Below are 19,699 nucleotides of genomic sequence, written 5' to 3'. Positions count from 1 at the left end.
GTTACAAACGTTGTGACGTGTATAAAAGTGTTCAGGGAGGTGAGCGTCTGCAATTAATTGCAAAGTTGAAATAATCCTTCAGCAATGAGGTAAGCTGGGTTATCAACTATTAATATTATTCTGGTTATATTACAACTGAATTTACCTGACACTTTTATTTCTAGGAATTTGAAGCTACAAATGAAGGTTCAGTCTGCACAAATAGCAAGACTCGTCTACTACTTTAAATGTCTCATTTCATAGTCTAATTCCCTCAGCATTACCAGATATAATTCGACTGTATTCCATTATCATCGTTTTGTTTTTGTTGATGATCATCTCACATCCTCCTTTCAAGACACTCTCCATTCCGTTCAGCTGCTTTTCCACGTCTCTTGCTGTCTCTGACAGAATTATAATGTCATTGGCAAATCTCAAAATTTTATTTCTTCTTCCTGGACTTTAATTCCTATTCCAAATTATTCTTTTGTTTCATTTTCTGCTTGCTCCATGTACAGATTGAATAATATCTGGGATGTGCTACAAGTCTGTCTCACTTTCGTCTTAACCATTGATTACCTTTCACACCCTCGACTCTGATTATTGCCGTCTGGTTTCCGTATGAATTGTAAATTGCCATTCACTCCCTGTATTTTACCCCTGCCACCCTCAGAATTTAAGAGACAGTATTCCAGGCAACATTGTTAAAAGCTTTCTCAAAGTCTACAAATGCTATAAATGTAGGTTAGCCTTTCCTTAACCCACCTTCTAAGATAAGTCGTAGGATCAGTGCCTCCTCGCGTGTTCCTACATTTCTCCGGTATTAAAACTGATCTTCACCGAGGTCAGCTTCTACCAGTTTTTCCATTCTTTTGTAAAGCATTCGTGTTAATATTTTGCAACCGTGATTTATTAAACTGATAATTCGGTAAGTTTCACACCCGTCAGCACCTGCTTTCTTTGGAATTGGAATTATTTTCTTCTTGAAGTCTGAGGGTATTTCACCTGTCTCATACATCTTGCAAACAAGATGGAAGAGTTTTGTGTTGGCTGGCTCTCCCAAGGCTATCAGTAGATCTAACGGAATGTTGTCTACTCCCTGGTCTTGTTTCGGCTTAGGTCTTTCAGTGCTCTGTCAAATTCTTCACGAAGTATCGTATCTCCCATCTCATTTTCGTCCACGTCTTCTTCCATTTCCATAACATTGCCCTCAAACACAGCTCCCTCGTATAGGCCCGCAGTATGCTCTTTCCACCTTTCTGTTTTCCCTGGTTTTTCATCTGAGTTCTTGGCATTCCTAACGGTGCTTTCGGCATCTCTCTTTCCTCTACTTTCCTCTAGTGGTATATGCTTCTAAATCCTTACATTTGTGCTCTATCCATTTTGCACTACCTGTCAATCTCATTTTTTAGACCTTTGTATTCCCTTTCGGTTGCTTAATTTACAGCATTTTTATATTTCTCCTTTCATCTGTTACATTAAATATCTCTTGTGTTATCCAAGGATATCTAATAGCCCTCGTCTTTTTGCCTACTTGATCCGCTGCTGCCTTCACTATTTCATCTCTCAAAGCTACTCATTCTTGTTCTACTGTGTTCTATCCCCTGGTCTTGTCAATCGTTCCGTAATGCTCCCTCTGAAACTCCCCACAATCCCTGGTTCTTTTAGTTTACCCAGGTCTCATCTGTTTAAATTCCTGCCTTTTGGAAGTTTTTTCAGTTTTCATCTACAGTTCATAACCAATAAATTGTGGTCAGAGCCCACATCTGCTCTTGGAAATACCATACAATTTAAAATCAGTTCCGAAATCTCTGTCTTATCATTATATAATCAATTTAAAGCCTTCCGGCTTCTTCAAGTCTCTTCCAAGTATAGAACGTTCTTTCATGATTCTTAAACCAAGTATTAGAGATTATTAAATTATGATGTGGCAAAATTCTACCAGGCGCCTTCTTCTTTCATTCCTTTCACCCAGTCCATATTAATCTACTACTTTTCCTTCTCTTCCTTTTCCTACTATCTATGTCCTGTTTTCTATATGTATTGCAAATTTGTGTGTGTGGTTAGGAATCAGTCCAGATGTTCATCTACAGTGTTTTGGAGAAAGTCTGGAATGCCGAGGTATGGATGTCATGACTGGTTGTGGATTAATGGGGAAAAAAGTTTTTCATCATTTGTCCGCTGTTTTTCAGTTTCAGTATTGTACCCGGAACGTAGCGAAGAAGGACTTTCCCACCTGCAGTGACGTAGGAAGTGTAATTCTGTATGCTCCCTACTACACTTTCTGGTTTTGACTAGAATTTTTAATAATTTTCTTTTGTATTAAGGATGTATCTTACGCTTACTCCAAACAGAAGAACACCACATAAACGAGAGAGCAGGTATTAGTCAAAACGACCGCAAAGGAAAACAGTAGGTGCGCAGACCAAATCATTTTACAAAAGAAATATTATATGAATAAATGAAAATATTAAAGAAAGTAATGAATTTCAGTAGAACAAATGGAAGATTGCGTCTAAGGACATTTGCCATTCTATCAAACATTCTAGAAATGGCGTAGAAGTTGTTAACATATATATTTCAAGTGTTTCTTTTGTTGAGTCCATTCTAAGACGTTGTTGGCATTTTCAGCAGGTACCAAGGAATGATATTCGAATGTTTTACGCCTTCATCTTTCCCCGTTGAATACTGCTCTTGAACTCTTATTTTACTTTGCCGTACCAAGAAAATGTTAAATTCAGGACGCTGATACCGTCTGACTGTTAATATCTTATCGCGCTGAATGCTCTTAAACGTATATCACTTTATTGAACTATTCAAGATATTGTTACTGTTTTCTTGCACAGGTTGTATCCAGTGGTAATAGGCAATGGCCGCTGTCTGACGAAGGACACCGTCATCGCAGGATACCAGATACCGAAAGGGGTGAGTTCAGCTACAACTACCATCTCTCCGCAACTTGCCAAACCAGCTCGCCTCGCAGGATTTCTCGTCAACATCTTTCGCTTTCTCTCTTCATTCTAGGCTAAACCACTTCTCTTCGCCTCTATGACATTGTGAAGAGCGTGATGTAGAGAATAGCTATTACCTCCGGCGGAATCAGCGGTGTCAGAGCACCGTCTAACGAGTGACACAGAATGTTGTGAAATGAGACATAGATAGTCGCTCCTGCGGTTTAGTATTGCAACAAATGCAACTGTGTCTTAAGGGAATCCATTGAATTGAGACTAGTGGATACTATTATAGAATAAGCAGAGGCAAGGGTTATCCTTTATGTAAAATCTGGAAACTAGTTTCATTTTAAATTAAAAAACAACGGTCTTTGACTTGGGTGGCTGAGCCATGTACTCCATAGCGATTCAGCGTTCCTGTCAGATATCGCCACCGGGAAATGGTCATTGGTCGCCTGTGTGACCGCCTGACGTTCATACCGTGAAGTTATTGAGGCAACACCGTTTATTACGTTTAAATGTGCACACTTCTTTATGAGTGGGCCCTACTGTTGCACCATTCTGGTCTGCTGGTACGACTTTACTGAGGTCTATGGGTGTTCATCTGTTTCGACTCGTGCCTGTTAGAAAAGGAAAAGGTCTCGTACATTAGTCTGGCAGAGGATGTTTTATTGTTTTTAAAATGTTGCAAAAGAAAAATTTTAGGATAAACTGAAGATGCCCCAGAAGACGAAACGCGTTGTTAATAAAAGAACAAGTTGCAACCAAGACTGTTTTCAGTTAAAAAAACAGAAACTAAAACATATCACAAATACACCGGATAGATGGGCGGCCTGGCTGTTATAGCGCTGTTTCCGAGGCAAAAACTGTTCTTTCGTGATGTCGTAGCGTCAGCCAACAGCAGCACAGATCGCTGCTAGCCAACCTCACTTTTCTGCGGACTTCGGATAGGCGTACCATAGATGCTTCCTGAAGAGTGGCAGCAGCCTTTTCGCATTTTCAGTTCTGTAAGCAAGGAGAAAGTACTGCCGTTATTTTTCTTCCCGAGGGCATGCAGCTCCACTGAAAGTTTAAATGATGGTATGCTGTTGGGTAAATATTCCGGAGATAAAATTATCCTCCCATTCGCATTTCCAGGAGGGGACTACTCAGGAGAATGTTGTCATCAAGAAAAATAAAACTGGCGTTCTACGGGTAGAAGCACTGAATATCAGCTCACTTAATCAGGTAGATAGTTTAGAAGATTTAAAAAGAGAAATTGATAGATTTTAGTTAGATATAGGGAGAATTAGTGAAGTACGGTCGCAGAAAGAAAAGGACTTCTGGTCAGGTCAGTACAGTGTTATCCTCAAAAAATCAAGTAGCCGTAATACAGGAGTAGGCTTAATAATGTGCAAGAAAACCGGAATTCGGAAAGCTACAGCCAATAGCACAGTGAACACTTTATCATAGTCAAGACAGACACGAAGCCCACACCCACCACAGTAATATAAGTTTATATACCAGCTAACTCTGCCGATGATGAAGAGACTGAAAGAATGTACGATTAGATAAAAGGAATATTCAGATAGTTAAGGGAGACGAAAATTTTATTGCAGTGTGTCGGTACGAGAATCGTCGAAGAAGGTTGTATACATGGAAGAGATCTGGAGACACTGGAAAGTTTCTATTATATTACATAATGATAAGATTTGAAACTCCAAAACAATTCCAGGGACAGATGTGGACTCACACCATAATTTATTCATCATTAACTGCAGGTTAAAACTGGAAAAAAAATGAAAGCTGCGGAAAGGTAGACCTGACTAAGTTGAAAGAACAAGAGATTATTGAGAGTCTCAAAAATGAATAAGGCAATAATATACTAATGCATGTACGAGGAAGATAAATGAGTGGCCTTGAAAGATGAAATACTGTAGACAGCAGACGATCAAGCAGGAAAACAAATAGAAATCCCTGAATAATGCAAGATATCAGAATTTAATGGGGAAAAGGAGAAAATCTAGAAGAGACAGCAATGAAGCAGGCGAAATTGAATACTGACTAAAAAATTAAATTCATAAGAAATCCAAAACAACTAAGCAGGAAGGGCTAAAAGACAAATAGACAGCTTTAGAAACATGCATGCCTCAGAGAAAGATAAATGTTCAAATGTGTGTGAAATCTTATGGGAATTAACTGCTAAGGTCATCAGTCCTTAACCTAAATTATTCTAAGGACATACACACACACTCATGCCCGAGGGAGGACTCGAACCTCCGCCGGGACCATCCGCACAGTCCATGACTGCAGCGCCTGAGACCGCTCGGCTAATCCCGCGCGACAGAGAAAGATAGCTGCTGCCTATAGAAAAACTGAAGAGACCTTCAGAAATAAGAGAAACACCTGTATAAATATCAAGAGCTCAAATCACAAGCTAGTGCTAAACAAAGAACGAAAGCTGGAAGGTAGAAGGTAGATACAGAAGATCTATGTAGGGGAAGAAAACCTGAGGACAATACTATGGAAAGAGAAGTGGAAGTATGTCAACATTATATGGGAAACGAAACTTCCTGGCAGATTAAAACTGTGTGCCGGACCGAGAGTCTAACTCGCGATCTTTGCCTTTGGGGGCAAGTGCTCTACCACCAGCTGCGCTACCTAAGCACGACTCACGCCCCGTCCTCACAGCTTTAATTCCGCCAGTACCTCGTCTCCTACCTTCCAAAATTCATAGAAGCTCTCCTGAAAGTGTCGCAGTTGGTAGAGTACATGCCCGCGAAAAGCAAAGGTCCCGAGTTCGAGTGTCGGTCCGGCACACAGTTTTAATCTGCCAGGAAGTTTCACATCAGCGCACACTCCGCTACAGAACGAAAATTTCATTATATGGGAGATGTTATACTGCGGGAAGAATTTGATGAAGCACTGAAAGACCTAAGTGGAGATTCATAGGAAGGCCAGACATGACAAATTCAACCTCGTGAAAAATGTGTATGAGATAGGGCTATTACATACAGAATGGAAGAAAAAAGGACACGGATAGCAGTGGTACTGGGTATCCCCAGCCTCTTACCTTAAGGTGGACTGCGGAGTTCGATGTAGATGTAGGTGTAGAATGCAGTAACTCCAGTTCCAAAAACCAGGTGCTGATAGGTGTGGATACTATGGTTGCAAAATATTTACACAAGATTGGAAAAAGCGGTAGAAGCCGACCTTGGATAAGTCCGATTTTGGTTCCGGATTTTGACTAGTCTACACTATCTGATATTTTGATGGTGTGAGAGCTAAAATATAGGAATCGAAAGAATACAGAAACCAAAATGTAGTTTTAAGAGTCGAAGGACATCAAAGGGAAGCAGCAATTGAGAAGGAAATGAGTCAGGATTGTAGCCTATCCTCCATGTCGTTCAATCTGTACATTAAGTGAGCAGTAAATGGAATAAAGGCGAAATTTGGAAAGGAAATAAAAGTTCCGGGAAAGAAAAAGTAAATCTGAGGTTTGAGAATGCTGAAAGACTTCAACGGACTTGGTAGTGTATAGAAAAGAGATTAGAAAATGAATACCAACGAAAGTTAAACAAAGGTAATGAAACGTGGTAGAAAAAATTCAGACGATTGTAAGGGAATTAAAAGTAAGACACTAAGAGTTGTAAGTGAGTGTTCTGTATGGACAGCAAAATAAGTGGTGATGGCTGAAGTAGAGAGGATACAAAATGTAGACTGGTAAAGACAAGAAAAGCATCTGATAAAGAGGAATGTATTAATATCGAATTATACTGAGGTGACAAAAGTGATGGGATAACGATGGGCACAAATACAGATTGGTGTGGTATCGCGTACACAACGTATAAAAGGGCATTAATGCATCTGTCATGTTTACTCAGGCGATTCATGTGGAAAGGTTTCCGACGTGATTACGGCGCACTACGGGAATTAACAGAATATGAACGTGAAATGCTGTTTGGAGCTAGATGCAGTGACATTCCATTTCGGAAATCGGTAGTGAATTCAATATTCAGGGATACACAATGTAAGAGTGTCAGGAGAATGCTAAATTTGAGGCATTACCTCTCACTATGGACAACGCAGTGACCAATGGCCTTCACTTAACAACCGAGAGCAGCGGCGTTTGCGTAGCGTTGTCAGTTCCAATAGACAAGCAGCACTGTCTGAAATAAACGCAGAAATCAATGTGGGACGTACGACGAACGTGTCTGTTAGGACAGTGCGGCCAAGTTTTGATTTAATGGGCTAAGGCGGGAGACGACCGACGCGAGTGTGTTTACCAACAGCACGACATCGCCTGCAGCACCTCTCCTGGGCTCGTGATCTTTTCGGTTGGACCCTAGCCGATTCGAAAACCGTGGCCTGGTCTTATGAGTCCCGATTTCATTTAATAAGAGCTAGTAGGTTTCGAGTTTGGCGCATATCCCGCGAAAGCATGGACCCAAGTTGTCAAGAGAGCATGTGCAAGCTGATGGAGGCTCCATAATGGTGTGGGATGTATTTACATGGTACAAACTGTGACCTTTGGTCCAACTGAACCGATCACTGACAAGAAATGGTTATGTTCGGCAGCCTGGAGACGATTTTCAGTAATGAACTTCATCGTCCCAAACAACGAAGTCATGTCAACGGACCACAATTCTTCGCGGTTGGTTTGAAGAATCTTCTGGACAATTCAAGCGAATTGTTGTGCCACCGAGATTACTGGTCAACATGGATCCCACAGAAATTTTCTGAGATATAATCGAGAAGTCAATTCGTGAACAACGTCCTCAATTACGGAGAGCTACAGAGTCAGCGGGGCTCAGTGTTTCTGTAGGGGACTTCCAACGATTCGCTGAGTCCATGCCACTTCTAGTTGCTGCACTACACTAGGCAGAAGGAGATGCTAGACGATATTAAGAGGTATCCCATGACTTTTGTCGGCTCATCGTAAATTAAAGCCGGCCGGGGTGGCCGAGCGGTTCTAGGCGCTACAGTCTGGAACCGCGCGACCGCTACAGTCGCAGGCTCGAATCCTGCCTCGGGCATGGATGTGTGTGATGCCTTTAGGTTAGTTAGGTTTAAGTAGTTCTAAGTTCTAGGGGACTTATGACCTCAGACGTTAAGTCCCATAGTTCTCAGAGCCATTTGAACCATTTGTAAATTAAAGTTTTCTGGGAATATTTGTCTGGAGTGTAGCCTTGTACGGAGGTGAAACGTGGACGATCAGCGGATCAGGCAAAATGATAAAAGATTTTGAAATCTGATACTATAGAAGAATGGTGAATATTAGATGGGTATATCGATTAACTAATGAGAATATACTGAATCCGATTGAGTAAAAATGTAATTTACGGCACAACTTAACTAAAAGATGGGAATAGTTGATAAGATACATCCTGAAGCATCAATAAACAGTCAATCTGGTAATTGTGGGAAATCCGGGATATGAAAATTGTAGAGTGAGACCTAGGCAAGAATGCAATAAGCTGGTTCAAATGGATGTAGGTTGCAGAAGTTATTTTGAGGAAAGAGGCTTGCGCAGAATAGGCTAGCGTAGATAGCTGCATCAAACCAATCCTCGGGCTGAAGACCATAACAATAACGTTGGACCGATAGAAGAGCCAGAGGAGGAAACCCTAATTGAATATTTTCAACATTTCTCGGCCCTGTCAGCAACTGTATAAATATAAATTTTAATTTTAATAACCAACAGACTGTTGCACCGTTTACCTAGAATTTACCTAGGTTTCAGTCGGGATAACCCAGCCTTCTTCAGAATAGCAGAAACTACCGTTTGTCCTTAGTGGACATCGTCAAGCTTAAACTACAAATCCATAAATTATAGTCAGATTGAAAACTTATCTGAAACTGCCTCGGCCCCACTTCGCGACCGCGGTGCGGCAGCAACGAGTGCTGTACTGGAACAGTAATACTTGATAATTAAAAGCTGTGTGGCATCATGACCACGGAAAAACAAAACTTATTCGAATCTGCGGGAAAAATTAATATTTGGGTCAACATTTCTAAAACTCTAATTCCTCTCTCTCAAACACCACCCTATGGGGAGAGAGGGAGAGTTTCAGTTTCAGCGAATCAAAATTTACGAAGTGAATATGTATTTTTTATTTATCTGTGCCCATTTTCCACGAAAAAAATTAGAACATGGATTTTCTTGAATTACAGCGCCAACTACCAAGAATCAAAACAAATGTTTAAGACAATGTACGTAGTTTGTTATGTAGAATCTGATTCTGCAATAAAAAATGGGGGTTCCCATGAGTGCTAGAAGGAACTTATTGAACTTCGGTTACACGATAAATCAATCTCATCTAAAAGCCGTAAATTCAACTACATACCTAGGTATTACAATTACGAACAACTTAAATTGGAAGGAACACATAGAAAATTTTGTGGGGAAGGGTAACCAAAGACTGCGCTTTATTGGCAGGACACTTAGAAAATGTAATAGACCTACTAAGGAGACTGCCTACACTACGCTTGTCCGTCCTCTTTTGGAATGCTGCTGTGTGATGTGGGATCCTTACCATATAGGACTGACGGAGTATATAGAAAAGTTCAAAGAAAGGTAGCACGTTTTGTATTATCACGAAATATCGGAGAGAGTGTCACAGAAATGATACAGGATTTGGACTGGAAATCGTTAAAAGAAGTCATTTTTCGTTGCGACGGAATCTTCTCACGAAAACCAATCACCAACTTTCTCCTCCGAACGCGAAAATATTTTGTTGACACCGACCTACATAGGGAGGAACGATCACCACGATAAAATAAGGGAAATAAGAGCTCGTACGGATAGATATAGGTGTTCATTCTCTCCGCGCGCTATACGAGTTTGGAATAATAGAGAATTGTGAAGGTGGTTCGATGAACCCTTTGCCAGGCACTTAAATGTGATTTGCAGAGTATCTATGTAGATGTAGATGTAGCATGTAATTAGTCAGCATGTTACCTTATTTGTCGCTGAGAAACTGTGCTATAGTTGTAAGACTGGAAACTAACGGTGCCATTGCAGATTGTTGTTGTTGTGGTCTTCAGTCCTGAGACTGGTTTGATGCAGCTCTCCATGCTACTCTATCCTGTGCAAGCTTCTTCATCTCCCAGTACCTACTGCAACGTACATCCTTCTGAATCTGCTTGGTGTATTCATCTCTTGGTTTCCCTCTACGATTTTTACCCTCCACGCTGCCCTCCAATACTAAATTGGTGATCCCTTTGATGCCTCAGAACATGTCCTACCAACCGATCCCTTCTTCTAGTCGAGTTGTGCCACAAACTTCTCTTCTCCCCAAACCTATTCAACACCTCCTCATTAGTTATGTGATCTACCCAGCTAATCTTCAGCATTCTTCTGTAGCACCACATTTCGAAAGCTTCTATTCTCTTCTTGTCTAAACTATTTATCATCCATGTTTCACTTCCATACATGGCTACACTCCATACAAATACTTTAAGAAACCACTTCCTGACACTTAAATCTATACACTATGTTAACAAATTTCTCTTCTTCAGAAACGCTTTCCTTGCCATTGCCAGTCTACATTTTATATCCTCTCTACTTCGACCATCATCAGTTATTTTGCTCCCCAAACAGCAAAACTCCTTTACTACTTTAAGTGTCTCATTTCTTAATCTAATTCCCTCAACATCACCCGACTTAATTCGACTACATTCCATTATCCTCGTTTTGATTTTGTTGATGTTCATCTTATATCCTCCCTTCAAGACACTATCCGTTCCGTTCAACTGCTCTTCCAAGTCCTTTGCTGTCTCTGACAGGATTACAATGTCATCGGCGAACCGCAAATTTTTATTTCTTCTCCATGGATTTTAATACCTACTCCGATTTTTTCTTTTGTTTCCTTCACTGCTTGCTCAATATACAGATTGAATAACATCGGGGAGAGGCTAGAACCCTTTCTCACTCCCTTCCCTACCACTGCTTCCCTTTCATGCCCCTCGACTCTTATAACTGCCATTTGGTTTCTATACAAATTGTAAATAGCCTTTCGCTCCCTATATTTTACCCCTGCCACCCTCAGAATTTGAAAGAGAGATTGCAGATTATGTGATGTAAATGAATACCATCGACTGTGTATTAACGGTGGAATGTACGATTCAAAAGTGGTTACAGCATTAAGCACATTTGTTAGGTTCTCCATCTATTGCTTTGTCGACCCATGCCTCTCTTTCTCTCGCTCTCTCTCTCTCTCTCTCTCTCTCTCTCTCTCTCTCCCTCTCTCTCCTTGTTTGTCATTCACTCAGTCTCACACTCACTCAGTCTAACTCACACTCACTCACATTCACTCTGTCACACTCACAGTCACTCTCATTTAGTCACACTCACATTCACATTCACTCATTCACATTCATTCTCACTTAGTCTCACTCGCACTCTCTCTCTCTTTCTGTAGGTGTGCCTGTCTGCCTAAGTGTGTGTGAGTGTGTGTGTGTGTGTTTGTTTTTCCACCACAAGTGAATTGCTATCTGCTGTTGCTGAGTGTGGGTTGTTCCCCCTGCAGTGCTGTGACTGCGGGTGCTGAGAGCGGCCGGGCCCCTTGTGTTGCAGACGCAGGTGGTGTTCCAGCACTACGTGATGGGTCGGTCGGAGCGCTACTTCCCGCAGGCGGGCCGTTTCCAGCCGGAGCGATGGCTGCAGTCCCGTACCCACCACCCGTTCGCGTCGCTCCCCTTCGGCTACGGCCGTCGCATGTGCCTCGGGCGCCGTTTCGCTGACCTCGAGATACAGATGGTCATCGCAAAGGTAGGAAAATACAGTAGAACTACTCCCATGTTATGTTAACCGGGGACCTAGAAACGACGGAGAGGCTCCGTCCCCGCCGCAGCCGCAGTGGTCCACAACCCCACGACGACTACTGCAGTCCACTTCACCCCTCCGCCACCCCACACCGAACCCAGGGTTATTGTGCGGTTCGGCCCCCGGCGGACCCCCCAGGGAACGCCTCACACCAGACGAGTGTAACCCCTACGTTTGCGTGGTAGAGTAATGGTGGTGTACGCGTACGTGGAGAACTTGTTTGCGCAGCAATCGCCGACATAGTGTAGCTGAGGCGGAATAAGGGGAACCAGCCCGTATTTGCCGAGGCAGATGGAAAACCGCCTAAAAACCGTCCACAGACTGGCCGACTCACCGGACCTCGACACAAATCCGTCGGGCGGATCCGTGCCGGGGACCGGCGCTCCTTCCCGCCCGGAAAGCCGTGCGTTAGACTGCACGGCCAATCGGGCGGGCGCTACTCCCATAATCGAGCCAGTACCTTATGCTGGATGAGTAACGAAAAATGTAACACGACTTAACCATCACGAGGACTAGTAGTTGTAATTATCACCTAGAAAAATCAAGCTTCAACCATGAAACTTGCTGATAGTGTTAGTCTTTCTCTACATATGCACCCTTCAATGCGAACCAACCTTCCCAATGACGAATGACTGGGTGGAGGCCTCGGTAGCAGAAGTCTGCATTTTGGCTAGTCATGAAACATTTCACATTGGAAATAATCTCGTCGGCCATATGGAATCATCTGTCACGCAATGGTTTCTTCATCTGAGGAAAGAAGAAGAAGTCACCATGTGAAAGGGGGGGATAGAAGAAAAAATTTTTGGCCCAATGAAGCAGGAAGTGGGACCGTATACTGTGCAGAATGAACTGGAGCTTTCTCGTAAAATAAAATCACCCTCTTAGACAGTCTTCCGCTGTGCTTCGTCTCGATAGCCTCTCGCAGCCTCGCCAGAAGATTTCGGTAACCTATTCCCCTACGTCCTTTCCGAGCATATGCTAGCACCACACCATGTTGTTGTTGTGGTCTTCAGTCCTGAGACTGGTTTGATGCAGCTCCGCATGCTACTCTATCCTGTGCAAGATTATTCATCTCCCAGTACTTACTGCAACCTACATCCTTCTGAATCTGCTTAGTGTATTCATCAGTTGGTCTCCCTCTACGATTTTTATCCTCCACGCTGCCCTCCAATGCTAAATTGGTGATCCCCTGATACCTCAGAACATGTCCTACCAACCGATCCCTTCTTCTAGTCAAGTTGTGCCACAAACTCCTCTTCTCCCCAATTCTATTCAATACCTCCTCCTTAGTTACGTGATCTACCCATCTAATCTTCAGCATCCTTCTGTAGCACCACATTTCTAAAGCTTCTATTCTCTTCTTGTCAAAATTATTTATCACCCATGTTTCATTTCCATACATGGCTACACTCCACACAAATACTTTAAGAAAAGACTTCCTGACACTTAAATCTATACTCAGTGTTAACAAATTTCTCTTCTTCAGAAACGCTTTCCTTGCCATTGCCAGTCTACATTTTATATCCTCTCTACTTCGACTATCATCAGTTATTTTGCTTCCCAAATAGCAAATCTCCTTTACTGCTTTAAGTGTCTCATTTCCTAATCTTAGCATCACCCGACTTAATTCCATTAACATAGTTTTTCTTTTGTTGATGTTCATCCTCCTTTGAAGAAACTGTCCATTCCGTTCTACTGCTCTTCCAAGTCCATTGCTATCTCTGACAGAATTACAAGGTCATCGGCGAACCTCAAAGTTTTTACTTCTTCTCCATGGATATTAATACCTACTCCGAATTTTTCTTTTGTTTCCTTTACTGCTAGCTCAATATACAGATTGAATAACATCGGGGAGAGGCTACAACCTTGTCTCACTCCCTTTCCAACCACTGCTTCCCTTTCCTGCCCATCGGCTCTTATAACTGGCATCTGGTTTCTGTACAAATTGCGAATAGCCTTTCGCTCCCTGTATTTTACCCCTGCCACCTTTAGAATTTGAAAAAGAGTGTTCCAGTCAACATTGTCAAAAGGTCTCTCTAAGTCTACAAATGCTAGAAACGTAGGTTTGCCTTTCCTTAATCTTTCCTCTAAGATAAGTCGTAAGGTCAGTATTGCCTCACTTGTTCCAACATTGGCAGTCCCAAAAAACCCTCAACATCATCTTGCCTGTTGATGGTTGGGTCTTAGCATTGTTCGGCGATCGTGAAACCACATGTTTCCAACTGTTTGTTTTGCTCCTTTGTTTCGGGGTGATATAGGCACACCAAGAATTCGTTTATCGTGATTAGATGGCTAAAAAAGTCATCTGTATTAGCCTTAATACGTTTACAAGGGCTACCTTGGTTTGGAAGGCTTTTTGAATTGGTGTACATTTCATTGATTTTCGCAGAATTATGAAACGTTTCACGTTGTCTAATCCTGGACATAGAAAGAGTTGCTGTTCATTGTGGTACAGATTATGCAAGTGCTTGGTACGCGGTCCATAGTAGTTGATATCACATGTCAAAGCATAGCTCATGCATTTCCAGGAATTCATAGACATGCTTCCAAACCGATGGAGCACGAGTGGGACATTGAGCTATAAAGAGTCGTGCTGTGGGAATACACCACGTCTGAAACTGTAAATAGCAGGTGTGAAGGTATGCGTGTCACGAGCGATAACTTCAAAGAGGTCTGCAATTATCGTAGTGCTTCCGGTAACGATCACTGATCCCAGAATGAATTAAATGACTAATTGTCCTCCACGTGACACTGTGTACGTTTAACGTCACATGTGGTTGTCATGAGTTCTCAACAACTCTACAAAATTACACATCCAGATGCTGTAATCGCCGTAATTTGAAAAGTGCTACTCGTCTCATCAGATAACTTTTTTCTATTGAGGCACCATGTAAACACGATATTTCTAAATTTTCTGCAGACATAAAGGGCCCTGTCTTAGTCTCAAATAATCAAACGTCTACGTCCTCCAGTGTCGGAGTCTCTTCGGAAAAGATACGTAGGTGCCAATATTCTTAAAGCACTTCTGCTTCCTCCAGAGCCGTTGTACTTTACATCGCCGCCAATCCGCTTGCTCAAGGGACACTTGCTCCTTTACTGTTAAACAACTATAATCGTTGTGCATGTGCACATCCGACATAGCTAGCACTTTCTACCGCTTTCTTTCTCTATTGGCCAGGTAGCCGTGTGACACAATTCTCAACACGCCCTTGGCCGTAAAACTCACTAGACGCTAAAGCATTGGGGAGAGATCATGTACACTATCTGGTCAAAATATCCGGATACTTATTAGTGAACATCAACATGGGGTGTGTCCATCCTTCGTATTTGTGATGGCTTGAACTCTGCTGGAGACACTTCCAGTGAGTGTATGAATGTATGTGGAGGATTGGCAGCCCATTCTTCCACAAAATCCGAAACCGGAGGAGGTAGTGTTATTGGACGTTGGGATAAAAAGTGAATTCTACGTTCTAACCTGTTGAAAAGGTGTTTCATTGGGTTTAGGATGGGACTATGGACAGTGCAGTCTATTTCAGAAATGTTATTATCTAGAAACCACTGCCTCACAGTTGCTGCTTTATGACAGGGAGCATTTGTCTCCGAACGGTTCTTCCACTTTACGCACTACACTGTAACGTAGAATGTGTTCAAATCCTCCGAAGTTGATGTTTTCTTAAGCGGAATAAGAGGGTGCACCCTAACCACGAATAACGCCCTGATACCGCATCATCATCTCCTCTGTGTTTGGAATTATACCCCACTACAAGTACTGTTCATATTGCACGTGAAATGGGCACTGCACCTGCAGTTGAGTGGCGAGTACTCCAAGAATAACAATTACACCCATATCACCCACAACGAGTCCATGCAACGCTTGTGACTGATTTTGCAACAAGGGTTGTGATGTGTCAGTGGCTGCTCCAACAATGGATTGATGGAGCAGATTTCCTCTTTTTTTTTAATTTCATTTTGTTTGCTGTTGTTTGTTGCAATTGTTCAGGGCGGACGTCCCATGACACCCGTTCAAGTTCACTATTAATCGTTTCACTCAATTTTTTTTTTTTACAGAGGGCAGCTAACCCTCTGACCGAACACACTGAGCTACCTTGCCTGTTGTCTAAATCCTGCTGTTTACTAACGAGGCCTCTTTTGATCGTGGTGGTATTTCGAACAGAAGGAACAGCTATGTGTGGGATGAGGAAAACTCTCATGCTTTAGTAGAGTCACACAATCAAGTACGTTTTGCTATGAATATCTGGGACGACATTGTAGACGACAATCTCATTGGGCAATATCTTCTAACTGGCCGTCTGAATGGCCACCTGTACTTGAGGTTCGTGCAAAGAGTTCTGCCTGAGTTGCTGGAGAACGTACCCTAGGCTGGTCGGGGCAGGATGTGGATACAACATGATAGTACGCCGCCTCACTTCAGTGTGGGTGCCCACAACCATCTCAATACTGTATTTCCTGGTCTCTAGATTGGGAGATTCCATTGTCTGCAAGGTCACCTGCCATGAATTCCCTTGATTATTTCCTATGGGGACGTCTAAAGTCACTTGTGTATGAGACCCCAGTGGATACGAAGACGGAATTAGTTGCCAGAGTTGTAGCTGCCTGTGATGTAAAGTGAAACACACCAGGGATACTTGTCCAGGTGCGTCAGAATCTTCTTCGCCGATGTCATGCTTGAGGTTGATGCCCGTCGGTTTCAGCACGTTTTGTAAAATACAGTACAAATGGTACGTGCCTTGTGTCAATGATGGTGTTTACAGTTAACTGTAACTAATGTAAATAAAAAAGTACACAGTATTGTGATTTTATTTCTATTATCCCCTTAAGCTGGGTTCTCCGACCACAAGTCCCCTACCACAAATTGTTCAGTGCTCTTACGGAAACGCCCTCTATACGTTGGAGAAAATCTTTGCGCTCACTTGAGACTGGTCTGTGAGAAACATTTGCTCACAGAAGCGTGCCTGAACTCAACTGAAACCTTTCAAAGTAGCGACAGTGCGTCGACGGGCCAGTTTAGATAGAACAATTACTATATCAAAAAACACCGCTACATACGCCCTGGCGTTTTGTGCCCTTGAATTGTCCTGCACGAAATTATCATGCGTTCTTTTCGTTAGTCGTTAGTCGTCTGAAAAAAAAAGTTCCGATTTATTGCTCAGGTACCAGAAGTTGAGATTTGATGGAAAAATATGAGTCCAGTAATTCGTGTTGCACTCTTTGCACACCGCACCCCTGTTTTCACATCATGATGAGGCTCTGTAACTGGCGAGGATTTTCATAACTCCAACGTCGGTTTTTCTGCGAGTTCACGTATCCTGATAAATGTAGCCATAAACCACCAGAACAACGTGCATTTCAGGATCAACTTCTCCTTTATGTACAGATTGCAGACGCCACTGCTAGTACTGTAGTCGAGCAACAGTATCTGAATTGTTCAGCCGATGGCACTCCAGTCCAACGTAAACGGTGCAATGATTTTTCTCAGACGTCTTTTCAAAGTCTTACCTTCTTTAGTTTTGATAGAACCTATATTTGGGTTACTACGTTCCGAAGAACGAACCAGAGCGTTATCGACTATTGGAGCCTGCCTCGGCGTTACAGTTTCCTGCGGGACGCCAGATACAGCTCGTGTGTTGTACATGAAACAACGTAGCACACTTTTCCCAAAAATATTGAGTTGTTTTTTCTGTGTGGGCCATCTAAGATTTTATTGCGTGTTATGTCGTATGTAATTTGCATTGTTCCCACTAAATTCTGAGCCAGGCTTATGTGGAAAATTATTTGAGATGGACGGAACGAAACGTGCCGACCTGTGTTGCAGATGGTGCAGGCCTTCCGCATCGAATACCACCATGAGCCGCTGCAGTACGCCGTGCATCCCATGTTCACCCCGGACGGACCGCTGCGGCTACGGCTGGTTGACCGCAAATGAACCGCTGGCCACTGCTGCTGAGTTTTCCAGAGACGCCATCAACTTGCCTGGCCTTTCCCGAGAGAACGCACCTTTGGAAATGGCCTGAGTGAACAACTTGCCTGGCCTTTCCCGAGAGAACGCACCTTTGGAAATGGCCTGAGTGAAGACATCTGCAAATTCTTCATCACCAACAACACCCGTCACGTCCGCTTTCGCATTTCATAGTGAAAGGCCGTTTACACAGCTACACAGTTCCTGGTAGATTATACTGACCAGGAAATTATTGTCTCTAGAGTTCACTATATTACAGCACGTCAACGACCTAGCGACAGATTATCTGATTAGGAAATCCTAGTAATCTCTTATAAAATCTTCGTTAGCCATTTTCACTATTATCATTATCACCACGTTCCCATCACAGATTAGACACTTAACTTCAATATCTACAGATCTCTTTCCTTCATCTAGTTGCTCCACAAGTCTTTCCACTAGTTGTAATCAACAGTCCGATAATCTACCATTTATAAAGAGTGTCCTGTCTTAATTCTCTGTAGTCCGTACTTTAATCGTTCATGCTTAAGATCTTCAGTTCTTTTCGGTGTCTACCAGTTATTATAAACTCTCTTTTCGTGTATCTTTTACCCCCAATTAAATTTCATTAGAGCCACCTAAATTTTCCGTCTTCCTTTTGTCCATGTTGAGCTACTGTGTGGACATTTTTCTGCTAATTGTTGCGTACGTTCCTAAAAAAATGATTACTTTGTTTTCGGTATCGTTACTGGAATTGTGATCGTTCTTCTTACCAAATATTTAGAATAAATCGTCTGTTTTATAGCTCTTATAATACATATGACATATAATTCCAGAAATTTCGTTTTCGATTTACAGTGAATCTTACGAGTTGGTGAACAGATTTGGGTAGGTCAGTTATAGAGGATGCTTGTATAGCTCGATAATCGGTGAAGAGAAGAATTACCGGCTGATTCTTCCATTTATGTATTAAATCTTCCAACAAAGACTATACAGTGTAAGAAATGCACATACTTACTCCGGAGTTAATATTTGTGGGTACTGTTGTCTCAACATCGTCTACTGATTTTAAAGTAAATGTTTCTGGGTAGACATTTAATGATTTATAGAACGGAACTGATTTGTTCATTAGTGTTAGGTCTAAAGAATGAAGAATCACACGATATTTCAAAATATGATGCGCAAAAAGCTATAAAGCTAAAGACAGAAAAGTGAAAGTCAATTTTGCACACACTTCGAGAAAGAATTTGGAGATTTGACGAATGAACATTTTACCTACTGAATATAAGGAAAACCTTACTCTGAAAATATTATTTCCTTTACGATCGCTATTTCTGGCCATCGTGCTACCTTCTTGCCATGCCATGGCCCTTAGCTCCAGTACCTGAAGGCCAAGAGTAGACCTGCTGAGTACACTTCCTTACGGAATCTTCTTTCTTCGTCACATCTGTAGACTCAGGTTTCGGTTCTGGGTTTGGGCTGTGAACAAACAGAATATCTCTGTAGGAGAATAACTAGTGATGGAGAACATAGATAATACATGTACGAAATACCATCTGTTAGATAACTGTTTGCTGTTTCATGCCGATCATTGGAGAATACTTTAGATTTCCCAATCGAATCATATTAAGTATTGAGAAGTAAGATCACAGACCAGACGTCTTAAGTAGCCCCTTTAAATATATCTATTTAATGTAATATATACTGCCTTTAATGTTTGTATAACTTATACTGTACTGTAATGTAAGCTGTTTAGAATAAAATGATGTGAAAACTATTACATGATTTGTAGTTATTTATAGCATGGGTTATACTGGTACTCCATCACAATCTCCACCTATTATTCCATTCCGCCATCTATGACTCAAAGTTAACTAATGATTCACTTTTTTTCATCCTAGTCACATGTCTTTAAGGATACAGGTGATTCTTCTAGAAAAAATGCAGCAGTTTTCATTCATTATTACTACACTAGAAAAAAGAATATTTCATATCGTAGGGAAAAGA

The 19,699-nt window shown here is 42.0% G+C and overlaps 1 protein-coding gene across 1 annotated transcript in view; it reads left to right on the top strand.

The window, feature by feature from the left end:
- The window catches only part of LOC124805196 (probable cytochrome P450 301a1, mitochondrial), a 210,266-nt gene extending 190,888 nt beyond the window's left edge, over nt 1-19,378 (top strand). The window contains exons 8-11 of the mRNA XM_047265692.1: nt 2,826-2,904; nt 11,488-11,682; nt 17,570-17,759; nt 17,814-19,378. Coding sequence (XP_047121648.1) covers nt 2,826-2,904; nt 11,488-11,682; nt 17,570-17,680 — 385 coding nt within the window. The 3' untranslated portion in view covers nt 17,681-17,759; nt 17,814-19,378. The remainder of the gene's footprint in view (nt 1-2,825; nt 2,905-11,487; nt 11,683-17,569; nt 17,760-17,813) is intronic.
- The last annotated feature ends 321 nt before the right edge of the window (nt 19,379-19,699 follow it).

Source organism: Schistocerca piceifrons, chromosome 7, assembly GCF_021461385.2.
Source record: "Schistocerca piceifrons isolate TAMUIC-IGC-003096 chromosome 7, iqSchPice1.1, whole genome shotgun sequence".
NCBI lineage: Eukaryota > Metazoa > Arthropoda > Insecta > Orthoptera > Acrididae > Schistocerca > Schistocerca piceifrons.
The sequence above is the reverse complement of the archived record's forward strand: the minus strand, read 5'-3'. Positions and strand labels throughout refer to the sequence as shown.